Genomic DNA, 23,887 nt, shown 5'->3' with positions numbered 1-23,887 from the left:
TCATTTATCACCGCCTCCATCAGCGCCGTCGCGATACAGCGGCAAGTAGATCAAACCGCCGTGGAGAGCTGTGTTTAAACATTTCGTTTTGAGACGTGACGAAAGTCAGTGCTGTTCTGTTTGGTTTTGGCGCGATCGGCCAATTAAAATATTGATTTCCGTTTTAAACAAATACACACGTCTTGGTTTACATAGTACACGCGCATTGCGTTTGTCAAAGAGAATGAGACTAAAGCAACATCTGCGCAGATTTGCTTGATTATAAATACTGCTAGTACAGACATTTTCAGAGAAATTCAATACAGAAATTCGAAATTAATTTCTGGACTAGGTCAGTTTAATGATTACTGAAACACATTTTGTGATAGGAGGAAAATTATATTTTAAATGATACCTCTATGAAACCTTTGTGCTCTTTTCACATATAAGAAATGCAGTGAAATATTATTCTTACCAACAGATTAATGGAGCTAAGGAAGGAATTGTTATTTAGGTGGGGGGGGGGGGGTTTACTCCTCTGATAATTTTTATCAGTTCGTCAGTCTGTCCACTGAAAGACACGGTGTCATAGTGATTAGACGTCTGCTCAGGTACGATCTCTGCTAGACTAATCTGAATCACCGAGGTTTATGTGATTAGACAATGTGCCTACTGAACTCTATCGCACAGAATTTTGTTTTATATTGCGAACTCTTACGGTGGTCTAGCGGTCAGAACACTAGCCTTGTAAGCCTGGGGTCCCGGGTTCAATTCCCGGTGGTGCTCAAATTTATAACTTGTGTTGGGCAAGGCCGTGGTCTAGGCATCACGGAGTTTTCCTCCGGGGGCTTCCCCGGTTTCTCCGTGGCATCCCAACAATTACTCCACTCACACACAGAAGAAGGCAATGGCAAACCACTTCTGATCATCTCTGCCAAGAATGTATATGAACAGGTCCCAGTCCGAGAAGAGAAAAGGATGGAAGGATCCTGTTCATAATATATGGACCTGTCGTCAGTGCGAACTGGACTGTACTAAATCAGAAAAGTGTCTAATAGTATGATCTTTTGAAGACGCTGATAGACTTTTATAATAGCCCTGATGATTGAGGCAGTAATCACCTCTGAAACGTCGGTCAACACATACGAGACTACAGAGGGCAATGTACTTTTAGGCAGTCATAATATAAATATCTCATTCGGCAGATTAATGCTGTGTGCTGTATCATGATTAAGTGGGCGATTTGTAGTCAATAAAAGATTTTACGAAACGTCGATTTTTGTGGGTGAGTTCGTGATGGGCCGGTAGCTGGATCAGCCATCACACAGACGTGCAGAGTTTTGCACGGAGTCAAATCTCGAGGCAGCGCGAGAATCGTGTCAGTCTGGGCTATTTTTGGTTGAAGTTGTATTCTCGGTATGAAATGCATAGAAGAATGCAAACGTTAGAGATGTTAATATATTTTTTTCTCTGTAAAACACCAATCCTTCAGGTGTGTAGGATGAGATTTTTCCTTTTTTATAAATTTTATTAAGTTAGATTTGAATTTTATGTTCATTTAGAATAGGGAGTACAAGAAACAAAATTAATTTCGTCCGGCAAATTTCATCGCATAACTCCAATACCAAATTTGATCTAAATCCGTTGGGTACTTCCGAAGATTAAACATGTAGACAGGATGACGGACGGCATGACTGCTCTGTACATTTAAGGTTTACATGCGTCATGTTTGTGGTTTTTGATTAAAATATATAATAAAATTCAGGTCAATACACAAAACTTTATTTAGATGTTAAAATTTAAAATTTAAATGTTAAAATTTAAAATGAACAGACAGTCAACCCGAGCAGACGTGATACACCACACAACACGACTTATGGTATGTTATTGAGTTCTTACTGTTACAATATAGTTCATATTCCAAAACTTATTTGCATATAAAATAAATAACTCCCAAATTTTATTACATTTATTTACAGAATAATCAAAACAAACATAAGATGCGTAAAACGGGAGGATCAGCGGAACACATGCTACAATAATGAATATATTGAAAGACATGCATTATAATATAAAATAGTTTTAAAAGACAACACCTGAAGATGATGTATTACATCGAAACATGTTGTGAAGTGAATGAAAGCGCTCTATTGTAACATCCTTACAGTGCTCTGTACATGTTCACTTCGTTCCAGGAACGCGTAATGAATGAACGTTTAAGACTTTCCCAATCTCTGCACATTAACCCAAGATTTACAGTCCTACAGTATACATGGTGGAGTTGTCTATACCTTTTGGTTGACAATTCGTGTTCCTACATTAGAATGTGGGATGTTTTCTCAATGGAAATGTTGCTACACTGCGCTATGATTACTAAGTGGGACATCCTGCACGCCTACAGGGTACCCTGCGCAGTTACAGTACGCCCCATAATGAGGTTCACACTCACATTGTCATGCCAGCTTTGCAAACGGCTAACGAAGTCTTAAATTGTATCATTTCGTTTGTTTCCATGCAACTCCAGTCACCGGCTGTCGGTTGATCGGACCGTGTTCATGTTCTGGTAGTAGTGTTTGGTAATTTCATCCTTCTAAAGTTTCCAGAGAGGGTACCTGAGTAATTTTATCTGGGGATAACGTGGCTCAAGCCTGTCACCACTTGTCTGCATCTGAAGCCCACGTTTAGGAATCGTATCGAGAATCTGTGGTTTTATAATTGATTCGTCTGCACTGATTAAAATACTCGCGTTGTTGAAGAAATTATGAAATAAAATAGTACACTAATACTGAACTAAGAATTAACTTAAATTTCTTGTAGTGATATTTCGTGAACACTACACAGATCCTAATGTTTTCCTGACATGACTCGATCTCCAGAGCATCGTTTGTAATAAGTAGTTGTAGTACGTGAAGGTGAGGTTGTTATTAAGACTTGAAACTACGAATCCTGACCCTTACATCTTGTTAATGTTGATATTTTATCTTTGACAAACAAGTTTACTTTTTACCTAAGTTAATGCTTCGTAAAAAGTTGCGTGGTAAAACTAAGCATTGACTTTATTTGAAGATTAGTGGTGTGCTATCGCAGTATAGAAATTGCAATAGTATTATACATGATTTAAGAGCAGTATTCTGGGTAACTTTCTTCTCAGACTAGATAGTAAAAAAAAAAAAAAAAAAAAAAAAAAAAGAGAGAGAGAGGAGAGAGGAGAGAGAGAGAGAGAAGAAGAAGAAGAAGACACACACACACACACACACGCTTTGAGAATTATGCGAAATCTATAAATACGCTGTGCAATATGTAGTTATTAATTAATAAATTTAGTTTTCGTACAGGACTAAAACGTTGAAGTAAATAAATCATACGTTTCAGTTTAAACTCATTAGATCTATGATATTTAATGCGATATATTATAGGTCTATGCTGAAATACCTTTCCCGTATTAAATATAGTTTATAAGATAGTGTAGTTGCGTCATATTGTGACTTATTAAATTAAAATTAAATTATTTGGTTATTGTAATTGAGTTTTAAATTTAATATAATTTTACACCTGATGATGGTTTAATAAAACCGAAACATGTTGTAACTGTTCCAATTGTAAATCGATTATTCGATATGGAACACAGAATGATATTTTAATTATTTTAATTATCTTATTTTAAATACATTGTGATTTGACGGAATAACCAAATAATTTAATTTTAAATATAGTTTGCTTAAAAATAAAATGTATTAATAAAAATATGGCTGTCTTTTGGGTTGTAGCGCCGTGTAGTCTGGTAGAAGTTTAACTTCGTACTCACCACCGTAAGAACCTCAAATCCTACATATTTAAGTAAAATCCATCGATAAATGTCTACGCATTTCTAAACCACGCTGACGTTGTAAAGGGAACGAGTGTAATGTAACACTTCGTCTTCTCAACTGGTCAACAGCATCACTCGATGAAGGCCTGTACCAATATTCAGTAAAATATTAACAAAGTGACTGCAGGCATGTCATAACTAAGTTTGTGCGACTAAGTTTGCTTTTAATGGGGAGAGCTGTACGGTTTGTGTGTGTATCAGTTTGAATCCTCTAGGATTCGCTACTTATTTTTAATTTGAAGACGTTATTGACAAGCTGGCGGAGTCATGTGACGTAACATCAGTTCCCATAGCCTGGCGAGGGATGCCAACACGTGACGTAATTTTCTGAATTATTCTCTGAGGGTGGAATGCCTAGTTGACAGCAAAGATTGAATGCGTTTCAGAACAGAGTACTCAGCTGAGGAGAATATTCGACTTAGTTCTCGAATCGTGAAAGATATACGGTCCTTAAGTCTCAATTATAATAAATATTAAATTTAAAGTGCATGTCTACTATGAAATTCTATGCCTCTGTCTTATATTTCAGTTCAAGTGGAAATGTGTTTAAATAAAATTCACTATTGTATGTGGTTTTGGGATAAAAATATATTTTATCTTATGATTTCCCCCCGGCCACGTGATGACCACTTAATAAGCTGCCTGTTTTTAAGCGACCCACGGTATACATTTAAGAAATATCCTTCTATTTATGGGGCCAGGTCCGCCACTGGACCATATTCCGTGCCAGGTGAATCCAATCCACACTCTGTATCTTTAATATGTATTTTAATAATTATCAACTAAGATTAGTTATATCAATTGGAATATCTCTTGAGACTTTCAACGAGAATTTTGTGTGAATTTGTCAACTCCACGTATCTCATGTTTCTTGGTTTAACTGCCCTAATGATATTGTTTCAAATTATGAGGACCGTGTACTGATTTCTGTGTCAGGAATCGACTCTGAACAAGGCCCTTTCTTGAACCGACGTTATAATTTTGGCGTTTAATACAAACGCATAAAGTGTCCAGTTTGATGGCCGTGTCGTCAACAGATTCAGCCTATACTTCCGTTTAACAAGTGACAGTGGGTTGTGCGCGCAGACTGTACCAATGCGTCGCATCTTAACTGTGCTTGTTAACTCCGTAACCTGAGAGGCCCCGTGGACCGTGTCTCCAGGGGTCACCACACAGACCCGCAAGACACTTTAAGCGACTCGAGGAGGAAGGACTTTTAGAACATGTAGTCGTTTTCTGCTGTAACTTAATAATAATTCCATCAATCTAAGTTAAAAACAGAAATTGTATGCATCCACAGAACAGATTGGCTTTGAGGGTTTACCAAATTCGAATTATGGCATTGCTATCCTCACAGAACTCTTTCGTCCGTTTTCCGAATGTCTGATCGAATTTTGGGATTTTTTTTTTCAAACACGAACTTCCCATGTCTTTAGGTGATAAGCGTCGTTAAATAGCCTAAAATTAATTAATATGAGTAAAATGGCGATGTTCTTTTAAGTACATAGCCTGTAGATTTAGGCCTGTATTGTCGAATGATGTGGAGTGATGATCAAGATGATTTGGACAGAGAATGGTCTGGTCCTCTCCGGAATAAAATGCTGACATTCGTCTAGAACAGAGACTGTTATCTCACGGACCGCTGATGTGTTTTGTGTGGCCTGTGTGAACTTTCGTACAGGGTGTTCTACTTCAGAAGCACATCCAAAACTTCAGGACAAAAGTTAAATCAGAAACAGATCCACTTCTCGTGCAACAGTCTTTACATTTATCTCTCACTCGAGTCAAGGTCACCCAGATGATTGGCCGCTGTTCACTCCATTTGCGCAAAACATTCTGTTGTTTTGTGTTTTCCATAATAACAAGGCATATTTTGTGATAAATACAAATTGTGTTCTTTTACACGTCGTCTCTGTTAAAGACCAAATGTTTTTCACGGCAGTTTCTTCTCAAAACACTTTCAGTTTGTGTTCTTTCCTCGGAGTGACGGACTGAATTTCACACCAACACAAAATATGAAATGAAATAGGGGTAGCTTCACTTTTACTTTGTTGTCCCGCTCGGTTTGTCTGACGAGTATCTGTTCACACAGCGAAATGAAGACAATGCAGAGGAGGAATGCTTCATGTCTTCACGCTAGTCTTGAAAAAGCAGGCGGCAGGTAGACCTCTGTCGGTCTCTCTGTGAAGCTCACAAACGTCTATATACCACACCGCGGTTATTGTCCGCTACTGGGGCGGAGACAGGCACTGAACACTGAAGAATGGTGCAGTAGCACTGAACTATTCTGAGCCCCCTGAGGCCTGTTCGACGACCGGGATTTTTCACCAAAAAGGTCTTAGAGAGAAAAGTTGTGACTGAGTGGACTGAACTAGCAAAGGATAACGTTCAATCGTGGGCTTTTGTGAATGCAGTTACGAACTTTGTAAGGACGGAGGTTATTTTCTTGGTCTGATGAGTTACTGTCTACTTCCGAAGAAAGTCCATGGTCCATGGAGTTTGTTGGGCCCAGTTGTAGGAGTCCAGTGGGTCAGTGGGCTGAGCGCACGGTTCAAACGGATTCCAGGGGAGGGGGCGACGTTCTGGTGTCATAAGTAGAAATTTCGTTACACAGTGCATTGAAGACTGAGACGATCTCACTTTGCCATACGACACAGACAAGATTTATGTGCCTCGGTCCGAGTGAGGCTTCGAACATTAATTTCCCTCGTCGCATGTTTCATAAGGACTCCATTCTACGGAGGAATGTTTATGTGAATGTGTGTCAGAGTTGCTATGTTTTGTTTCAACAAAGTCAAGGTGGCGTTGTTAATTAGTGAATTGTTAGTTATTTATTTAGTGTTCTGTCTGCCGACAGGTCCATATGAACAGGATCCTTCCATCCTTTTCTCTTCTCGGACTGGGACCTGTTCATATACGTTCTTGGCAGATGATCCAGAAGTGGTTTGCCATTGCCTTCTTCTGTGTGTGAATGGAGTAATTGTTGGGAAGCCACGGAGGAAAACTCCGTGTTGCCTAGACCACGGCCTTGCCCAACACAAGTTATAAATTCGGGCACCGTCGGGAATCGAACCCGAGACCCCAGGATTACAAGGCCAGCGTTCTAACCGCTAGACCACCTCATCTTATTATTATTTAGTGTTCTGTCTGACGACAGGTCCATATGAACAGGATCCTTCCATCCTTTTCTCTTCTCGGACTGGGACCTGTTCATATACGTTCTTGGCAGATGATCCAGAAGTGGTTTGCCATTGCCTTCTTCTGTGTGTGAATGGAGTAATTGTTGGGATGTCACGGAGGAAAACTCCGTGTTGCCTAGACCACGGCCTTGCCCAACACAAGTTATAAATTCGAACCCGAGACCCCAGGATTACAAGGCCAGCCTTCTAACCGCTAGACCACCGTGGCTATGAATTGTTAGTATTACTAATTAATTAGTCCAGTAACTGATTCTTAAGCTGTCTGAGCACATAATGGCGAGATTATGTCTGTCCTTAAGTTTAACATTCAAAATTACTGAAAGGGTTTTTTTTAAAAAAATTTTAACAGCAATTGTCGCCACAGAAATTTTCAAGCTAATTTAAATTTGATTCGTATCTGTCCAATTAAAACTAAAATCGAGCGTTATGATATTTCCAGAAACAACAAATATTAGCACGGGATATAAAATACGATTTTAATTAATATCCACAACTCTTATTTAAAAGGTTACCGATGTGAGATATTTAACAGAATGCAAAGGAAATAATTTATGACTGTTTCCAATGTGACAAGTAGGATCCGGTAGATGATTATATAAAATGCTCGGAAGACATGAAAAATGAATACAAAATTTTAGCTGGGAAACCTTAATGGAAGTGACGACTTGAGTTATATGCACAGATTAGGACATGTGCGTGCGTGGGATGCGTGGTACCTGTCTGACTGGGTGATGACGTCTTCGCGGGGGATCCCCCACGTTGATGCCAAATTGGCTGGGGATTCTGTGCGCAGCAGCGCGTACAGAGTTTTTTATATGACTTTCTGTTATTGTCGTGTGGTGTCGACCGAAATTGGAATGTGCCGACAGATTTTAGCCAAACTCCCAATATAAAATTTTATGAAAATCCGTTCAGGGATCCTCGAGTTCATATATGAGGATAGACGGACTGATAGGACAGACTAACAGACGATTTTTTAACATAAGTTGCGAACGATCCTGAAAAGGATAGGAAAAGAAATGATGTAAAATGGATGGGAGAAAGTTAAGGGACAGAAGAAAGGCACATAAGGAACGAAGGAAGGATAGAAGAGAAAATGAAAGGAAATGAAAGAAGAAGGAGAAGGAGAGGTAATCTGTTTATGAGTGCTTGCTTAACATTATGTTGTTTGCTCCTACCTAATCCTCAGCCATTCATCTCGCCTCGCTGTCATCGTATAACAAATCTACTTTGTGGCGGCTGAGAGGAGACCCACCTTCTGCTACACGGTACCTCGAAAGCGGCTCCCGGTTTCCCGTGCAAGTGTTTGCCTTGTGAAAACCCGAAAGCAACTCATGTCACCCCCACAAATGAAAACGACTATTGGCCGACTCCGGAACACCAGTTCCTACCTTGACGTTGCTAAAATTTGTAATTACTTAAGAATTATTGTCTGAAGAATGTTGACGTTTAGTTAGCCGTTCAGAAATAAAGGAAAGGATTAATGAAGATTAGTGACAACTGGGATGCGCCTTGTAGTCTGGTAGAAGGACGATCGCCCTGATGATAGAGGCAGCAACGTTCAGCTTCGTGGAATGGTTAACAGTTTTTGAACTGAACAGTAGCAAGCTTCATCCAAAGTTATAGCCTATCCGATTATTAAGCCACTGCTGTTGTAAAGTATAGCTTACATAGTTGAGCTGCGACTTTGTTGTCAGACTGTGCGAGCCATTAAGCCACGATTATCATGTAAATGTAGCGGTACGCAGGTGTGGACGAGCCCCCGCTGTTAAGACCGATGCGGTGGGAGGCCCTGGTTCGAATCACAGCTATTTCGGATTGTTTCTGTATGGCCCCGCGCCTTAGCTTGGATCCGTTTCATTTAAGATACATTAAAAAGGTGTACTGTGGATAGCTACGGGCTGGACGACCGGGGTTCGATCCCCGAAGGGGGCAGAGTATGAAGATTTCTGTCTTCTGGGTTGTTGCGCTGTGTAGTCTGGTAGATGTTAACCAACGCTTCGGAGGTCATACTGCCTCCATCATTAGGGCGATGAGTATGAAGATTCCTGTCTTCTGGGTTGTTGCGCTGTGTAGTCTGGTCGATGTTAACCAACGCTTCGGAGGTCATACTGCCTCCATCATCAGGGCGATGAGTATGAAGATTCCTGTCTTCTGGGTTGTTGCGCCGTGTAGTCTGGTCGATGTTAACCAACGCTTCGGAGGTCATACTGCCTCCATCATCAGGGCGATGAGTATGAAGATTCCTGTCTTCTGGGTTGTTGCGCCGTGTAGTCTGGTCGATGTTAACCAACGTTTCAGGGGTCATACTGCCTCCATCATCAGGGCGATGAGTATGAAGATTTCCGTCTTCTGGGTTGTTGCGCTGTGTAGTCTGGTCGATGTTAACCAACGTTTCAAAGGTCATACTGCCTCCATCATCAGGGCGATGAGTATGAAGATTTCTGTCTTCTGGGTTGTTGCGCTGTGTAGTCTGGTAGATGTTAACCAACGTTTCAGAGGTCATACTGCCTCCATCATCAGGGCGATGAGTATGAAGATTCCTGTCTTCTGGGTTGTTGCGCCGTGTAGTCTGGTCGATGTTAACCAACGTTTCAGAGGTCATACTGCCTCCATCATCAGGGCGATGAGTATGAAGATTCCTGTCTTCTGGGTTGTTGCGCTGTGTAGTCTGGTCGATGTTAACCAACGTTTCAGAGGTCATACTGCCTCCATCATCAGGGCGATGAGTATGAAGATTCCTGTCTTCTGGGTTGTTGCGCTGTGTAGTCTGGTAGATGTTAACCAACGTTTCAGAGGTCATACTGCCTCCATCATCAGGGCGATGAGTATGAAGATTCCTGTCTTCTGGGTTGTTGCGCTGTGTAGTCTGGTAGATGTTAACCAACGTTTCAGAGGTCATACTGCCTCCATCATCAGAGTATGAAGATTTCCGTCTTCTGGGTTGTTGCGCTGTGTAGTCTGGTCGATGTTAACCAACGTTTCAGAGGTCATACTGCCTCCATCATCAGGGCGATGAGTATGAAGATTCCTGTCTTCTGGGTTGTTGCGCTGTGTAGTCTGGTAGATGTTAACCAACGTTTCAGAGGTCATACTGCCTCCATCATCAGGGCGATGAGTATGAAGATTCCTGTCTTCTGGGTTGTTGCGCCGTGTAGTCTGGTCGATGTTAACCAACGTTTCAGAGGTCATACTGCCTCCATCATCAGGGCGATGAGTATGAAGATTCCTGTCTTCTGGGTTGTTGCGCTGTGTAGTCTGGTCGATGTTAACCAACGTTTCAGAGGTCATACTGCCTCCATCATCAGGGCGATGAGTATGAAGATTCCTGTCTTCTGGGTTGTTGCGCCGTGTAGTCTGGTCGATGTTAACCAACGTTTCAGAGGTCATACTGCCTCCATCATCAGGGCGATGAGTATGAAGATTCCTGTCTTCTGGGTTGTTGCGCTGTGTAGTCTGGTAGATGTTAACCAACGTTTCAGAGGTCATACTGCCTCCATCATCAGAGTATGAAGATTTCTGTCTCCTGGGTTGTTGCGCCGTGTAGTCTGGTCGATGTTAACCAACGTTTCAGAGGTCATACTGCCTCCATCATCAGGGCGATGAGTATGAAGATTCCTGTCTTCTGGGTTGTTGCGCCGTGTAGTCTGGTCGATGTTAACCAACGTTTCAGAGGTCATACTGCCTCCATCATCAGGGCGATGAGTATGAAGATTTCTGTCTCCTGGGTTGTTGCGCTGTGTAGTCTGGTCGATGTTAACCAACGTTTCAGAGTTCATACTGCCTCCATCATCAGGGCGATGAGTATGAAGATTCCTGTCTTCTGGGTTGTTGCGCCGTGTAGTCTGGTCGATGTTAACCAACGTTTCAGAGGTCATACTGCCTCCATCATCAGGGCGATGAGTATGAAGATTCCTGTCTTCTGGGTTGTTGCGCTGTGTAGTCTGGTAGATGTTAACCAACGTTTCAGAGAGCATACTGCCTCCATCATCAGAGTATGAAGATTTCTGTCTCCTGGGTTGTTGCGCCGTGTAGTCTGGTCGATGTTAACCAACGTTTCAGAGGTCATACTGCCTCCATCATCAGGGCGATGAGTATGAAGATTCCTGTCTTCTGGGTTGTTGCGCCGTGTAGTCTGGTCGATGTTAACCAACGTTTCAGAGGTCATACTGCCTCCATCATCAGGGCGATGAGTATGAAGATTTCTGTCTCCTGGGTTGTTGCGCTGTGTAGTCTGGTCGATGTTAACCAACGTTTCAAAGGTCATACTGCCTCCATCATCAGGGCGATGAGTATGAAGATTTCTGTCTTCTGGGTTGTTGCGCTGTGTAGTCTGGTAGATGTTAACCAACGTTTCAGAGGTCATACTGCCTCCATCATCAGGGCGATGAGTATGAAGATTCCTGTCTTCTGGGTTGTTGCGCTGTGTAGTCTGGTAGATGTTAACCAACGTTTCAGAGGTCATACTGCCTCCATCATCAGGGCGATGAGTATGAAGATTTCTGTCTTCTGGGTTGTTGCGCTGTGTAGTCTGGTAGATGTTAACCAACGTTTCAGAGGTCATACTGCCTCCATCATCAGGGCGATGAGTATGAAGATTCCTGTCTTCTGGGTTGTTGCGCTGTGTAGTCTGGTAGATGTTAACCAACGTTTCAGAGGTCATACTGCCTCCATTATCAGGGCGATGAGTATGAAGATTTCTGTCTTCTGGGTTGTTGCGCTGTGTAGTCTGGTAGATGTTAACCAACGTTTCAGAGGTCATACTGCCTCCATCATCAGGGCGATGAGTATGAAGATTCCTGTCTTCTGGGTTGTTGCGCCGTGTAGTCTGGTCGATGTTAACCAACGTTTCAGAGGTCATACTGCCTCCATCATCAGGGCGATGAGTATGAAGATTTCTGTCTTCTGGGTTGTTGCGCCGTGTAGTCTGGTCGATGTTAACCAACGTTTCAGAGGTCATACTACCTCCATCATCAGGGCGATGAGTATGAAGATTTCTGTCTTCTGGGTTGTTGCGCCGTGTAGTCTGGTCGATGTTAACCAACGTTTCAGAGGTCATACTGCCTCCATCATCAGAGTATGAAGATTTCTGTCTTCTGGGTTGTTGCGCTGTGTAGTCTGGTCGATGTTAACCAACGTTTCAGAGGTCATACTGCCTCCATCATCAGAGTATGAAGATTTCTGTCTTCTGGGTTGTTGCGCTGTGTAGTCTGGTCGATGTTAACCAACGTTTCAGAGGTCATACTGCCTCCATCATCAGAGTATGAAGATTTCTGTCTTCTGGGTTGTTGCGCTGTGTAGTCTGGTCGATGTTAACCAACGTTTCAGAGGTCATACTGCCTCCATCATCAGGGCGATGAGTATGAAGATTTCTGTCTTCTGGGTTGTTGCGCTGTGTAGTCTGGTCGATGTTAACCAACGTTTCAGAGGTCATACTGCCTCCATCATCAGGACGATGAGTATGAAGATTTCTGTCTTCTGGGTTGTTGCGTTGTGTAGTCTGGTAGATAGACTTACGTTTCACAGGTGTTTACTGCTTCCATCGTCAGGGCAGTCGGCGTTCGAGGCGGCGGGACTTCATAAGTTCTTACCATCAAACCGTCAGATAAATCCGATTTATGCAGAGAGTGTAAAAGATAGTAATTTTCGCAGTTGAGAATCTTACGATAGCTGAATTGAACCGGTTCGCTTTTCACCAGATGAGATGGTTCAAATGGCACGTCTGACCGCCTGGTTATTAATTCGCCAAAAACCAACAGCTGCATGCAATACCGATACCTTGTTTCCGCGTTCTGTCCTCCCTTCTTTCCCGCTCTGACACACAATATACCACAAACAAGCAGCCCTGAATCAAAACAAAGCGGGCACGCCTTGCTAGGCACCATGTAGTGAAGATGTGGGTTCCGCTGTGTGGTAATCAATTGTTATTGTGCAGTTAGCAGGGGTACCAACGTGGGAGAAAAGTCGTATGACATAGGGGGGGGAAATGTTTTGGTTCCGATCGCTGCGTTGATTTTGATTTGCTATCCTGCCAGGAACGTTCTAATTTATTTTATATTTTTCGAACTTTTTAAATTCATATCCCGTTTACACGGAATTAATTTTGGCCGTAAAAGAATTTCAAAAGATTTCTTTTGAATAACTTAACCGTAGACTGGAGAATGATATTAAAATGGATATTTGAGAAATATATTATGAAGATGAGCTTCAAAGCCTGCTCGGGAGTTATCCAGGTTTGAATCCTGGTCTGGAGACCGATTTACATGTTTGAGGTGGTGTTTCAGGTTTGGTATTCTGAATTGTGACGTCATGCGGTCTTGTACGTGGTCATTACATCCAAGGGCATAGACATTGAAATCTGTGTAGTAGATATAGCGTCCTTGAACATATACTGTAACAAATTCTTCTCATTTCCCTCCATCACACACACACATGATTGATTTATTTAAAAGTTACCAGCGTTTCAGATGTCCTTGCTACCTCAATCATCACTTATCGCCCTGATGATGGAGGCAGCAACGTCCTCTGAAACGTCAGTAAACTTCTGCCAGACTACACGGCGCATAAACCCAGAAGACATTCTCGCCGTCCTGAGAAAACTTCAAATACTACGTCTAAAGATGTCTGTAATAACACGAAATTGCAATGTGCGATCTCATCCTGAAGACACGTATGGTGTTTGGTCTCACATTTGAACGTTGGCTGCCCTGGGAAGCGGATTGTCAAACTCTGAAACATCTCTGACACTGACGAAACGAAAGCCATTTATTTTAATTGTATCAGGCTTGCAGTGTGAGAGTATTAATAAATACATAACAATATTGTGCTGGTCCTTTTATACTGGGGGCCCATTCATCCCAACATCGGGTCAAATACTGTGACCACAGGGTGCTTCGAACACAATGGTCGCGACTCTCGATTGTCTGCGCATTTAGAGATAGAGCGCCCCTAGCGGTCAAGTATTGTGTGACTGTTTCAGAAACAAATCGACCTAAATTGAGACACACGAGATTAAAAGATCAGAAGCGGGGGTGTTTTGCGAGGGGAGGGGACGAGAAATCGTGGAACAACTGAAATAGAGCAGGATGAAAGATAAGTAGAAACAATGAAAGAGAAGGAATGAAGGAACATAAGAAAAATGCAGAGAGAGGCAGAAATTATAAAGGAAAAAGAATTTAAAAAGTACCAGACACACACAAACTTATGTTCCGTAAAGATACACGTGTCTTACGGGTAGCCTATATTACGGGATTCGCTGTTTTTCACTTTTTATACGTAGACGACGACCGTGTTACATTTTCTCTTTCGTGCATGGGCGATGAACCGGACGTCTCTCAGAACGTGTTCATGTGTAACATTAGACCGATATATTTGTTTTAAATCTTGTCAGTCTAATAACAATAAAATTCCTATTAAATATTAAAATATTACTATAATTAACATTTAAATATTTAAAATATATTAAAATGATGTTCTCTATCGAAAATGTTCGATTTACAATTAGAACATTCACTTTTCACACGACATGTTTCAGTTCCAAATGAACTATATTGTGATTAGACTGACAAGATTTAAACAAATATATATTTATCACAATATGACGCAACTTTATCATCTCATTACACACACAATGAACTTCAAAACAACTATAAAATATTTGTCTATGTATTATTCGTACTTAGGCGTATATTTTATGGGCCAAATTGTTATATTGACTGTTACTCTTCTTAGTTTTGACTTATTTTACCATAGTGACACAGCAGGATGTACCAATTGAAGGGAAACCTGATTTCTAAATCTCCAGTGTAGATGGGGGTGAGTGCTCCTGCCGTCTTATCCCGGGTAAAACGCCCCTGGAACCAGTTTAACAGAGGACTGGGTGGGCCTCAGAGCTGACTAAAATGCGTTATTAAATAATTCAATAAGTGATAGCCTAATCTGATTTGTACAACACAGAAAATTACATTTAAAGAAGAAATTTTGTTTCCCACGAAGTAAGTTATAACCAAAACTAGACCTACATAGGACCTATTTATACTTTGATACTTACACATTTGTGTACCTTTGCGTTTATCTGCATGAAATATACCACGACCAATTCATTCTTTCATCTTACTGGTTCTGCAGGAGTTACGTAGCATGACATTATTCATTTTCAGGACTTTTTCCATCGTCTGTTCTTTAAAACCACGACGTTTCGGAGGCTCCGTCTTGAGGTGAGAGGTATCTACTCTGTTGTGTCCCTTAGATAGAGTTAGTCTCTGTCATAGAGTAGTTACATCTCACCTGAAGACGGAGACAGAACCAGCCTCCGAAACGTCGTGGTTTTAAAGAACAGACGATTGAAAAAGTCCTGAAAATGAATAATTTTAAGTGTAAACTACCGTCATAAAAATCCTTTAAAATTGAATGTACATAGTATAAGCTCACTGTATTTGATTATATAAACCGTATGACGTCTGTATTTGATACAGCATCGTTAAGTGAATGAGGTGGACGTGTGGAGAGGCAGGCTGTGGCGCAATCACAATGCAGGCAGCAGACTTTGTAGCAGTTAGTGACATTGTGAGGGCTGATCCATCATGAGTGTCACGATTTGTTAAGCGGCCCCCTGCCTCTAGCTGCCGCATGTCTTGGGACTTGAGGAGCAAAGTGCTCAGCATATTTGGACTTCAGAATACTAATAATAACACGTAATGAGCGACTTCAAGATATGCTCCCTTCTATAGGATTACCTAAGACTAACTGACCGACATAAATATCGGATATGTAACATCTGAGGTGAGTATGAAGATTTCTGTCTTCTGGGTTCTTGCGTCGTGTAGTCTGGTAGATGTTTATCAATGTTTCAGAGGTCATACTGCCTCCGTCATCAGCGATTCATCGCCCTGATGACGGTAGTATGACCTCTGAAACGTTGGTTAACATCGACCAGACTACACAGCGCAACAACCCAGAAGACAGAAATCTTCATATTCATCGCCCTGATGATGGAGGCAGTATGACCTCTGAAACGTTGGTTAACATCGACCAGACTACACAGCGCAACAACCCAGAAGACGGAAATCTTCATACTCATCGCCCTGATGATGGAGGCAGTATGACCTCTGAAACGTCGGTAAACATCGACCAGACAACCCAGAAGACAGAAATCTTCATACTCATCGCCCTGATGATGGAGGCAGTATGACCTCTGAAAAGTTGTTAAACATCGACCAGACTACACAGCGCAACAACCCAGAAGACAGAAATCTTCATACTCTGATGATGGAGGCAGTATGACCTCTGAAACGTTGGTTAACATCGACCAGACTACACAGCGGAACAACCCAGAAGACAGAAATCTTTAAATATCGGCTACTTAGTCGTTCATTTTGGATGCAGTGGCTTCCAAGAAATAAATAGGCTTCGTGAGATCTGAAGTTCTCACGGCAGCGAGTACTAAGCCGTCTGCCTTCTTGGTTGTTGCACCGTAGATCGCCCTGATGATGGAGGCAGCAGGGGTCTCTGAAAAGTCGATAAACTTTACCAGAATAAATGGCCAATGTTTTAATGCGCCCCACAGTCTGTTCCTTAGCGTGTCACAGACTAGTGTACAGAAGATAAACTTCTGTGTTAAATGAGGTTGCAGTCTGCAGATATTACGCCTGTGAAAAGAAAAATGAATTGGAAAGTGGGCTTTGGTACTTGCGTCCGTAAGCCAGCGTTGCTGCCAATAAAACATACTTAGATGAAGACAGTGTTTTAAACTGTCTGCGTGCAAGGCATAGAATTTCATGTCCTCGCGTAGTTTTTATACTCAGACCATGACAGCTGAATCATGGGAGTATGGATTAACCGTCTATAGGAAATGCGAGATCCAATTATGCCGATAACCATTAAGTCCGTTTTCGCAGAAATTAGAAAGGCCAATGATTATGAATCTATATCTTCCGGAAATAAATAATACTAATTTCTCAACTTGAGATTTATCCCGGTGGTTATAGAATATAGCCTAATAGCCTACTGGAAGTTGCTTTTCTCTTGTTTGATTTGAATAATGTGTTGACAGTACAGCCGAGTAGACGTAAACTTAACAACCAAGCGACCTTTGAACTTATAATTTAATAATTAACATTTTGTGTAGGTAATTAAACGTTGTATATTAATTTTGAAATGTATAGACGCTAAGTTGACCGACTGAGAAATAATTTAAATGTGTGATGTATATTTGTTTAAATATTGTCAGTCTAATCACAATAAAATTCCTATTGAATATTAAAATATTACTAAAATTAACATTTAAATATTTAAAATGATGTTCTCTATGGAAATGTTTGATTTACATTAGAACATCACTTTTTTACACGACATGTTTCAGTTCTAAAAGAACCATCTTCAGGTGTATAAAATTATATAAACTTAAATATAATTTCTTAAATGCAACTTTTAGTCAGATGTTTATCAGATTTCAAATGATGTTTTCTATTTATATTTTTATTTTATATTTAAGTTTATATAATTATATACACCTGAAGATGGTTCTTTTAGAACTGAAACATGTCGTGTAAAAATTGATGGTCTAATGTAAATCGAACATTTCGATAGAGAACATCATTTTAAATATTTAAATGTTAATTTTAGTAATATTTTAATATTTAATAGGAATTTTATTGTGATTAGACTGACAAGATTTAAACAAATATATATTTATCACAATATGACGCAACTTTATCATCTCATGTATGATATAGTTTAATTAATGTCTATCTCTTGATAAGAATCGAGTTAAAATGTAAAACAACAAATAGTCGTGAGATTTGCGTATAGAAACTTTTTTTTACTAACGTCCCATTAACAGTAGTTACGACCGGGGATTAATTACTATTATCTCAATTTAGACTTTATAGACACACGTAAATGCCTTGCCGAATTATAAAGAACTGAAATCTTAAACAGACAAACACAGTATATATCGTTGCTTTCGTACCTCCTGAAACGTCGTAAAATTCCCCATAAAATCGTATCATCTTCCTTAGCGGAAAATAAATTAATGTATCTGTTACGAACTACAGGTTTAAGTAACCATGAATTTCATACGTAATTTTCAATCGTCTTCAAATCTATTCTCACAAGAAATCACAGCTCTGTTGTCTCCACCCCAGAAGTAATAACCATGAGACCATCGTCATTTAATGTTTTTACAATACGAGTACCTACCATATAAAATACTGTCCCAAAAATAGACAAAACTGCTAATAAGACTATTGTATTTCATATTTAAATAACGGTCACGCGCGCTCTACTGATGTATCCCATAGAAACACGATAATAGTAACCATGATGGTTGCTATACGCGTATAGAAACTGGTTCCACATCCTCTGGCTTCTAGCTTGTTTGTAATCTTATTTGTTCTGTGTGAGAGGGGCTCTGCCCCATTATGAGGCAGTGCTTAACGCTGATTGGTTACACGACCGTGAATTAGGCGGGGTTTATCGGGGCGGAGTTGCTAATCGGTACCACAGAGAGACAGAATCTGTGAGGAAGGCTTCAGATGTACACGTGTCAGTCCCTGGCTACTGGCTGCCGGAGTGAGTCTTCAGTGCGCATCTGTTGTACCGTGTTATCACTTCAAAAGTGACGTATAAACAAACACAAGTTCCGATAGAGCAAGATTGCTCCGAATATAGACTATAGAAAGATAGAAATGCAAGTGTTTTTACATATAAGTTTACTACTGTGTTGCTGGAGGTATTAAACTGTGATAGAAATTCAAATACAGTCCGCTGTGGCGATCGACACGTTTAAAATCAAGTGGATTTTGAGCGGAAATATATTTGTCTGAAATATTTTCTACGAAGAATAACTGAGAAGGTCTTGAAGGATTTCTACGGTGATATTACAACTACAGATACTGTGATAAATAATCCAGCGTTGTAGAAACATTTTGTCTACAGTAAACGTCAATTGAAATCTTCAGGTGTAATCCCCGGGAAAAAAAGAATTTTTTCAACACATTGAATGTAAATTTCTGGACTGTGAAAGACTTTTGAACATTATCAGTGCAATTTTTTTGTTTAACCCCTTCGTTCGTATGTCAACATGGTGAAGATAGAGGGCCCGCTACACACACTAGTGATGGCCCGAACGCCTCTTAAATCGTCTTTTAGCATCAGCTCCATATTACCAGAGACCGCGGCGTCCACGAGGTCTCAAAGCCCTCATATGAGTCCCACTTTATCACACTGTAGCCCCGACCTGAGCAGCTCGGACAGCGAGAGTGATCTTGATGTGACCGGGGGTGACACCCCTCCTCCTCTGGACTGCAGTACCAACAAAGGCAAACAAGACTCATCTGCAGACATCTCGAAGGCTGAAGGTGAGAAGAAAAAGAATGAGAAGCCTCCGTACAGTTACAACGCCCTGATAATGATGGCGATCCGTCAGAGCCCTGAAAAACGCCTCACCTTGAATGGTATCTACGAGTTCATCATGAAGAATTTCCCTTATTATCGTGAGAACAAGCAAGGATGGCAGAACTCGATCCGCCACAATCTCTCGTTGAATAAGTGCTTCGTGAAGGTGCCTCGTCATTACGACGACCCGGGAAAAGGTAACTACTGGATGCTGGACCCGAGTAGTGAAGATGTGTTCATCGGAGGTACCACGGGGAAACTGCGAAGGCGGTCCACAGCGGCGAGTAGAAGTCGCCTAGCTGCTTTCAAGCGCACCGTGGTCCTGGGGACCGCGGGCCTGTACCCTGGAGGTCTAGGTCCTGCAGGGACTCCCTATCCGAGTCCCTGGGGCCTCTCCCCGCTCTACTGCAACCCCTATCATCGCTACCCTTACCCGTATCCCGGCCTTCTACAGCCACTACCAAAACCCATCGCGACCCACGGGTTCTCTGTCGAGCGTCTACTTGGGACGGAGTCTACCCCAGCCGGACAATACGGACCCCTCCGACTCCAGCATCCCGGACTGTACACGGCTCCAGCTCCGTACCACGATTTCTACACGACGCTGAGGTCCCTTGCGGGAACGTCGACGCCGCTCGTGCAGACGGCAGCTCCATCTGCAACCACAGCTTCGTCTAGCTGTAGCAGTAGCCCAGAGCCGCAGCCCATATTCAAGCCCATCACAGTCCTGGCGTCCAGGCCCAGCTAATTGTGCAACAATCGCGGTAAAATGTTAGTCAAAATCTGTCGCGGCTATGATGGAAGGCGGCTTGGAAATAATACTCATTCAGGGAGAATCGGTGTAGAGTTTCGACGAAAGCTGAGGGAATGGAGACGTTTTAAATACGAGTTACTCATTATATATCTTTATGATCAGTTTATCGTGTGGTTTAATTTGCCATTTCTGTATTAAGAATTCAGCAGATTCGTATTATGGAAATCGACTTAACATAATATAGAATAAAAATTTCCTTGGATATTATATACATCGTCTAGTAAAACGACGTTTCGGAGATGGGACTCTATCTCCGTCTTCAGGTTCCTACACAGTTGGGCCCACTAGATAGAGCTAATCCCTATCTCCGGACGAAACGTCGTTTTACGTTTTATATTTTACTAGACGATGGATAATATCCAAGGAAATTTTTATTCAATTGAATCTTCACCATCGTTAAGAAGTTTTAGATTTGATAAAATAATATTAACTGGGAATAAAATACAGGTTTCGAGAGGCGAAATGCGGGGAATTTCAGAGTTGCTTTTAAAGTAGTCTGTATATCATTTGATTGGCCTTTGTCAATGTGATTTAACATTTTTTTCGGAAGGAGTTGTGATTTATGATGACCTGTATCTATCTTTGGTGAGCACAGGTTTTGAACCTTTACAAAATTACTGTGTCTATCTTCACGATTTATACACGGCATTTCCTCGATTTTAAGATTTTTTTTTTTACACTTTAAAATTCTTGAAATTTGGCTGCGTCTTTAGAATCGATGTCGAAAAACTAATGTGTGACTTGAGCTTAAGGAAATTCTCCATGTCCGTAACACTTGTCATGGGTCAGTAAATACAAACACAACAACAAATAATATTCCGAAAATGTTAACACAAAGAAAGTTTATGTCTGAATGTTGATAATCTGTTTAGTAATATACGTTTTTCATCTTAAATCCTGTTACTAAATGAAGTCTGCGTTATTAAAATCGAGGAAATACTGTACTTTATTTCGTGACGATATATTAACTGTGTAAGTTAGTTGAATAAGAAATTTGGCTGCTAAATCGATTGTGATTTGAAGGTAATGTAGGCCTAGTGTCTCGGAATATTAATGCAACGAATTCTATTGTGTGATGTATGAAATGTTTGCTATTAGGAAAGCTAATAACTATCACACATTGATTTAAAATACTTAAGGATAAATTATATTTAGATAAATAGAAATTATAGACCCGAAGATTAATTTAAAAACGTATTTGACTTTGTAGGATGTGAAAAGCGAGGGACAATGGTTAGAAATATCATCACTGAGGATTCACGTGGTTTTTATCAGTCCCTCCTGGGTGTTCCCATGGTATACAGCCTGTTGGTATTATCCACAATCGCCTAATTCTCAGTAATTTCCAGTTCAATGTAGACCTGTATCTACACAAGTCATTGTGATAACTTCTGCAGTTGATACAGAGTCGTTTGATAGCAACCCGATAAATCTGATAGGATTTTACATTTTACATAATCACCCTCCCCCCCCTTAGCTATAGGGCTAGTTTAAATTTCACGTGGAAAATTAAATTAAACCGATCTCTTTCAGACCAGACAACATCCTAGATTGTGAAATACAATATGGAGATAGCAAAATTATTAACTTGGCCTTTGTCCGAGTTGTAACATTATTATGACGTGGACTAATAATATTAAAATGGATGAAATTATACGTACGTGCAGTACAAGATTTAAGTAGCTGGGAGTTACTTTGAGACGAGAAGTAAAATTTGCATTAGGATGGGTTTTTTTTTCTTCAATTATCTTCCATCTTAGCCGCATCGTGCCAATGTAAAATATTATAAACCGCTGATGGTACCTTATCGTCGTGACCTTTAATATTTTGTTGGAATTTATCTCTGTTAGGTCCGTCCCCAATGGAGCTGTGACTTAAAACGAAAGGGGGACACCAACCGCTCCTGATGTATGTAGTCATTAACCCATCTATTAAAAAATAAAACTGTCAAAACTGGCATCGCTAATTTGTAAATAATACTTTGTTTCGTGTGAACGAAGATTAACGCTGAGTTTGTAATTCATTCTGGTGGCTTGTAAGTTCACAAAGGCGCTGATAATTTTGTTGTGTTGAGTTTAGCTATCGTGAAGAAATTCTGTTATTATCAACTTGTGGAAAGTTGTGTGTCTCATCTCCTTGTGTTTATATCTGTGTGAGAGCACAATAAAGTAGGCCACTACTCGCGCTAAAAACACACACATACATAGGACATTTAAATGTATTTATTGTATATTGTATTCTGTGTATATTTGTTGTACATTTCATTTTGAAATATTTCACTGTAAAGATATATATATACATATATAAATACATAACACTTTGTGTTAATATGAATTTAAACATTTGTGTTTTCTTTGAACGATGATTGGAAGGGAGGGTCACGTAGCACGTATGATTGAAACAAGAAACGGGCCTGAAAGACCTCGATGGACTTGAGAACTGGGTGACAGAATCAGACATGGGGCATATTATGAAGGATATTAATTGTCTGTGTAGAGCAGGACACTCCAACAGTTGCTAGACCTGTGGTAACGGCGATGAACCTTTCTGATAGATGACAGGTAATTGGTTGAATCCACGTTCCAGGTTTAATCTTTATTTCATTATGGTTAAGTGGTTAGATAGTAGGAGTTTGACGATGGTGCCTTGTTTCGCGTAAAATTTCTCTTTTGGACAAACTGCTGAGTTTATTTTGGATTCTGCCTCAGACCTAGACCAGGCCTCAGGCTAGCTCAGCCGAGCCGCCCGACAGATGGGTGCTTTTCGAACATTATCTGTAGATTTCACGGCGACTAAGTATGATAAATTCTTCTCGTGTCAGGAAGCTTAATGAAGAAGTCACCAACGTTTCAAGAACCATCTTAGTACTCGTCCTCAGGGTAGCCTGGAATATTATCCAAAAGAACAGTTTAACACTTTAAATAATTTGTTCGTTAATAGGCTAGTTCGTTTGTTAGTTTCGTACTTAACATGGAGATCGTAAGTGGTTTTTAAAATTTTGTTCTGGAATGAGGAGGTGATGGGTTTTTTTTTTTGGGAGGATGAGGGGGAGATAGACATTTTATATTCGTTGATCGTGTTTTAATGGAGTGAGGAACAGAAGTGCGTACAAATATTGACCGGGATTGCTATTTGATTGGGACTTCAATGAATAAATCACAAGGGCGAACAACTAATTGAACTCAGTGGCTCTTCTTACTAACGTGATTGATGGGAACGTGGCAATGAATTGTGAACTGAAAATAATTCGTTCACATTGTGTTTGTTTGGAGGTACGTGATCTTATGATTTCGTTCAGAATTTTGTGCATTTTGAGGTGGTAACTCACTCGTGCGTTCAACATTTGTTGCATTTAAAGTCCTGAAAAGTTTTTGCCTCAAAAGAGTTTGGACGTAAGTTAAGTTATTTTAGTCTAGTAACCGCTTAATGTGTAAGCCTACGCCTAAAATTAATTTAAGTCAGTACACTTTTTAAAATATAGGCGCGTTATTGTCCGGGACAGTCACAGGCCGAAGTCTTGTGTTTGTCGTTGATATTGAATGGCTTCTGCAGAGGGAACATTGGTGTGCATGAACGCGTAACTTTTTACAGGACACACGACCACAACGCCGCGTGTGATAAGCGGAGAAT

The 23,887-nt window shown here is 40.7% G+C and overlaps 1 protein-coding gene across 1 annotated transcript; it reads left to right on the top strand.

Moving 5' to 3' along the window:
* Positions 1 to 18,114: 18,114 nt before the first annotated feature.
* LOC110834550 (fork head domain transcription factor slp2) lies at positions 18,115 to 22,597 on the top strand. Its single transcript, XM_087360335.1, has one exon. The coding sequence runs from the start codon at positions 19,130 to 19,132 to the stop codon at positions 20,189 to 20,191; it is 1,062 nt and encodes a 353-aa protein (XP_087216461.1). The 5' UTR covers positions 18,115 to 19,129; the 3' UTR covers positions 20,192 to 22,597.
* Positions 22,598 to 23,887: the final 1,290 nt, after the last annotated feature.

Source organism: Zootermopsis nevadensis, unplaced genomic scaffold, assembly GCF_977971745.1.
Source record: "Zootermopsis nevadensis isolate Lab colony 2312 unplaced genomic scaffold, Znev_1.0 Znev_ptg000003l, whole genome shotgun sequence".
Taxonomy (NCBI): Eukaryota; Metazoa; Arthropoda; class Insecta; order Blattodea; family Termopsidae; genus Zootermopsis; species Zootermopsis nevadensis.
This window is presented reverse-complemented; position numbering and strand designations above follow the sequence as displayed.

Bases quoted from the DNA above. Each gene is read 5' to 3' on its own strand.
- LOC110834550 (XM_087360335.1), top strand. From the start codon at position 19,130: ATGGTGAAGATAGAGGGCCCGCTACACACACTAGTGATGGCCCGAACG.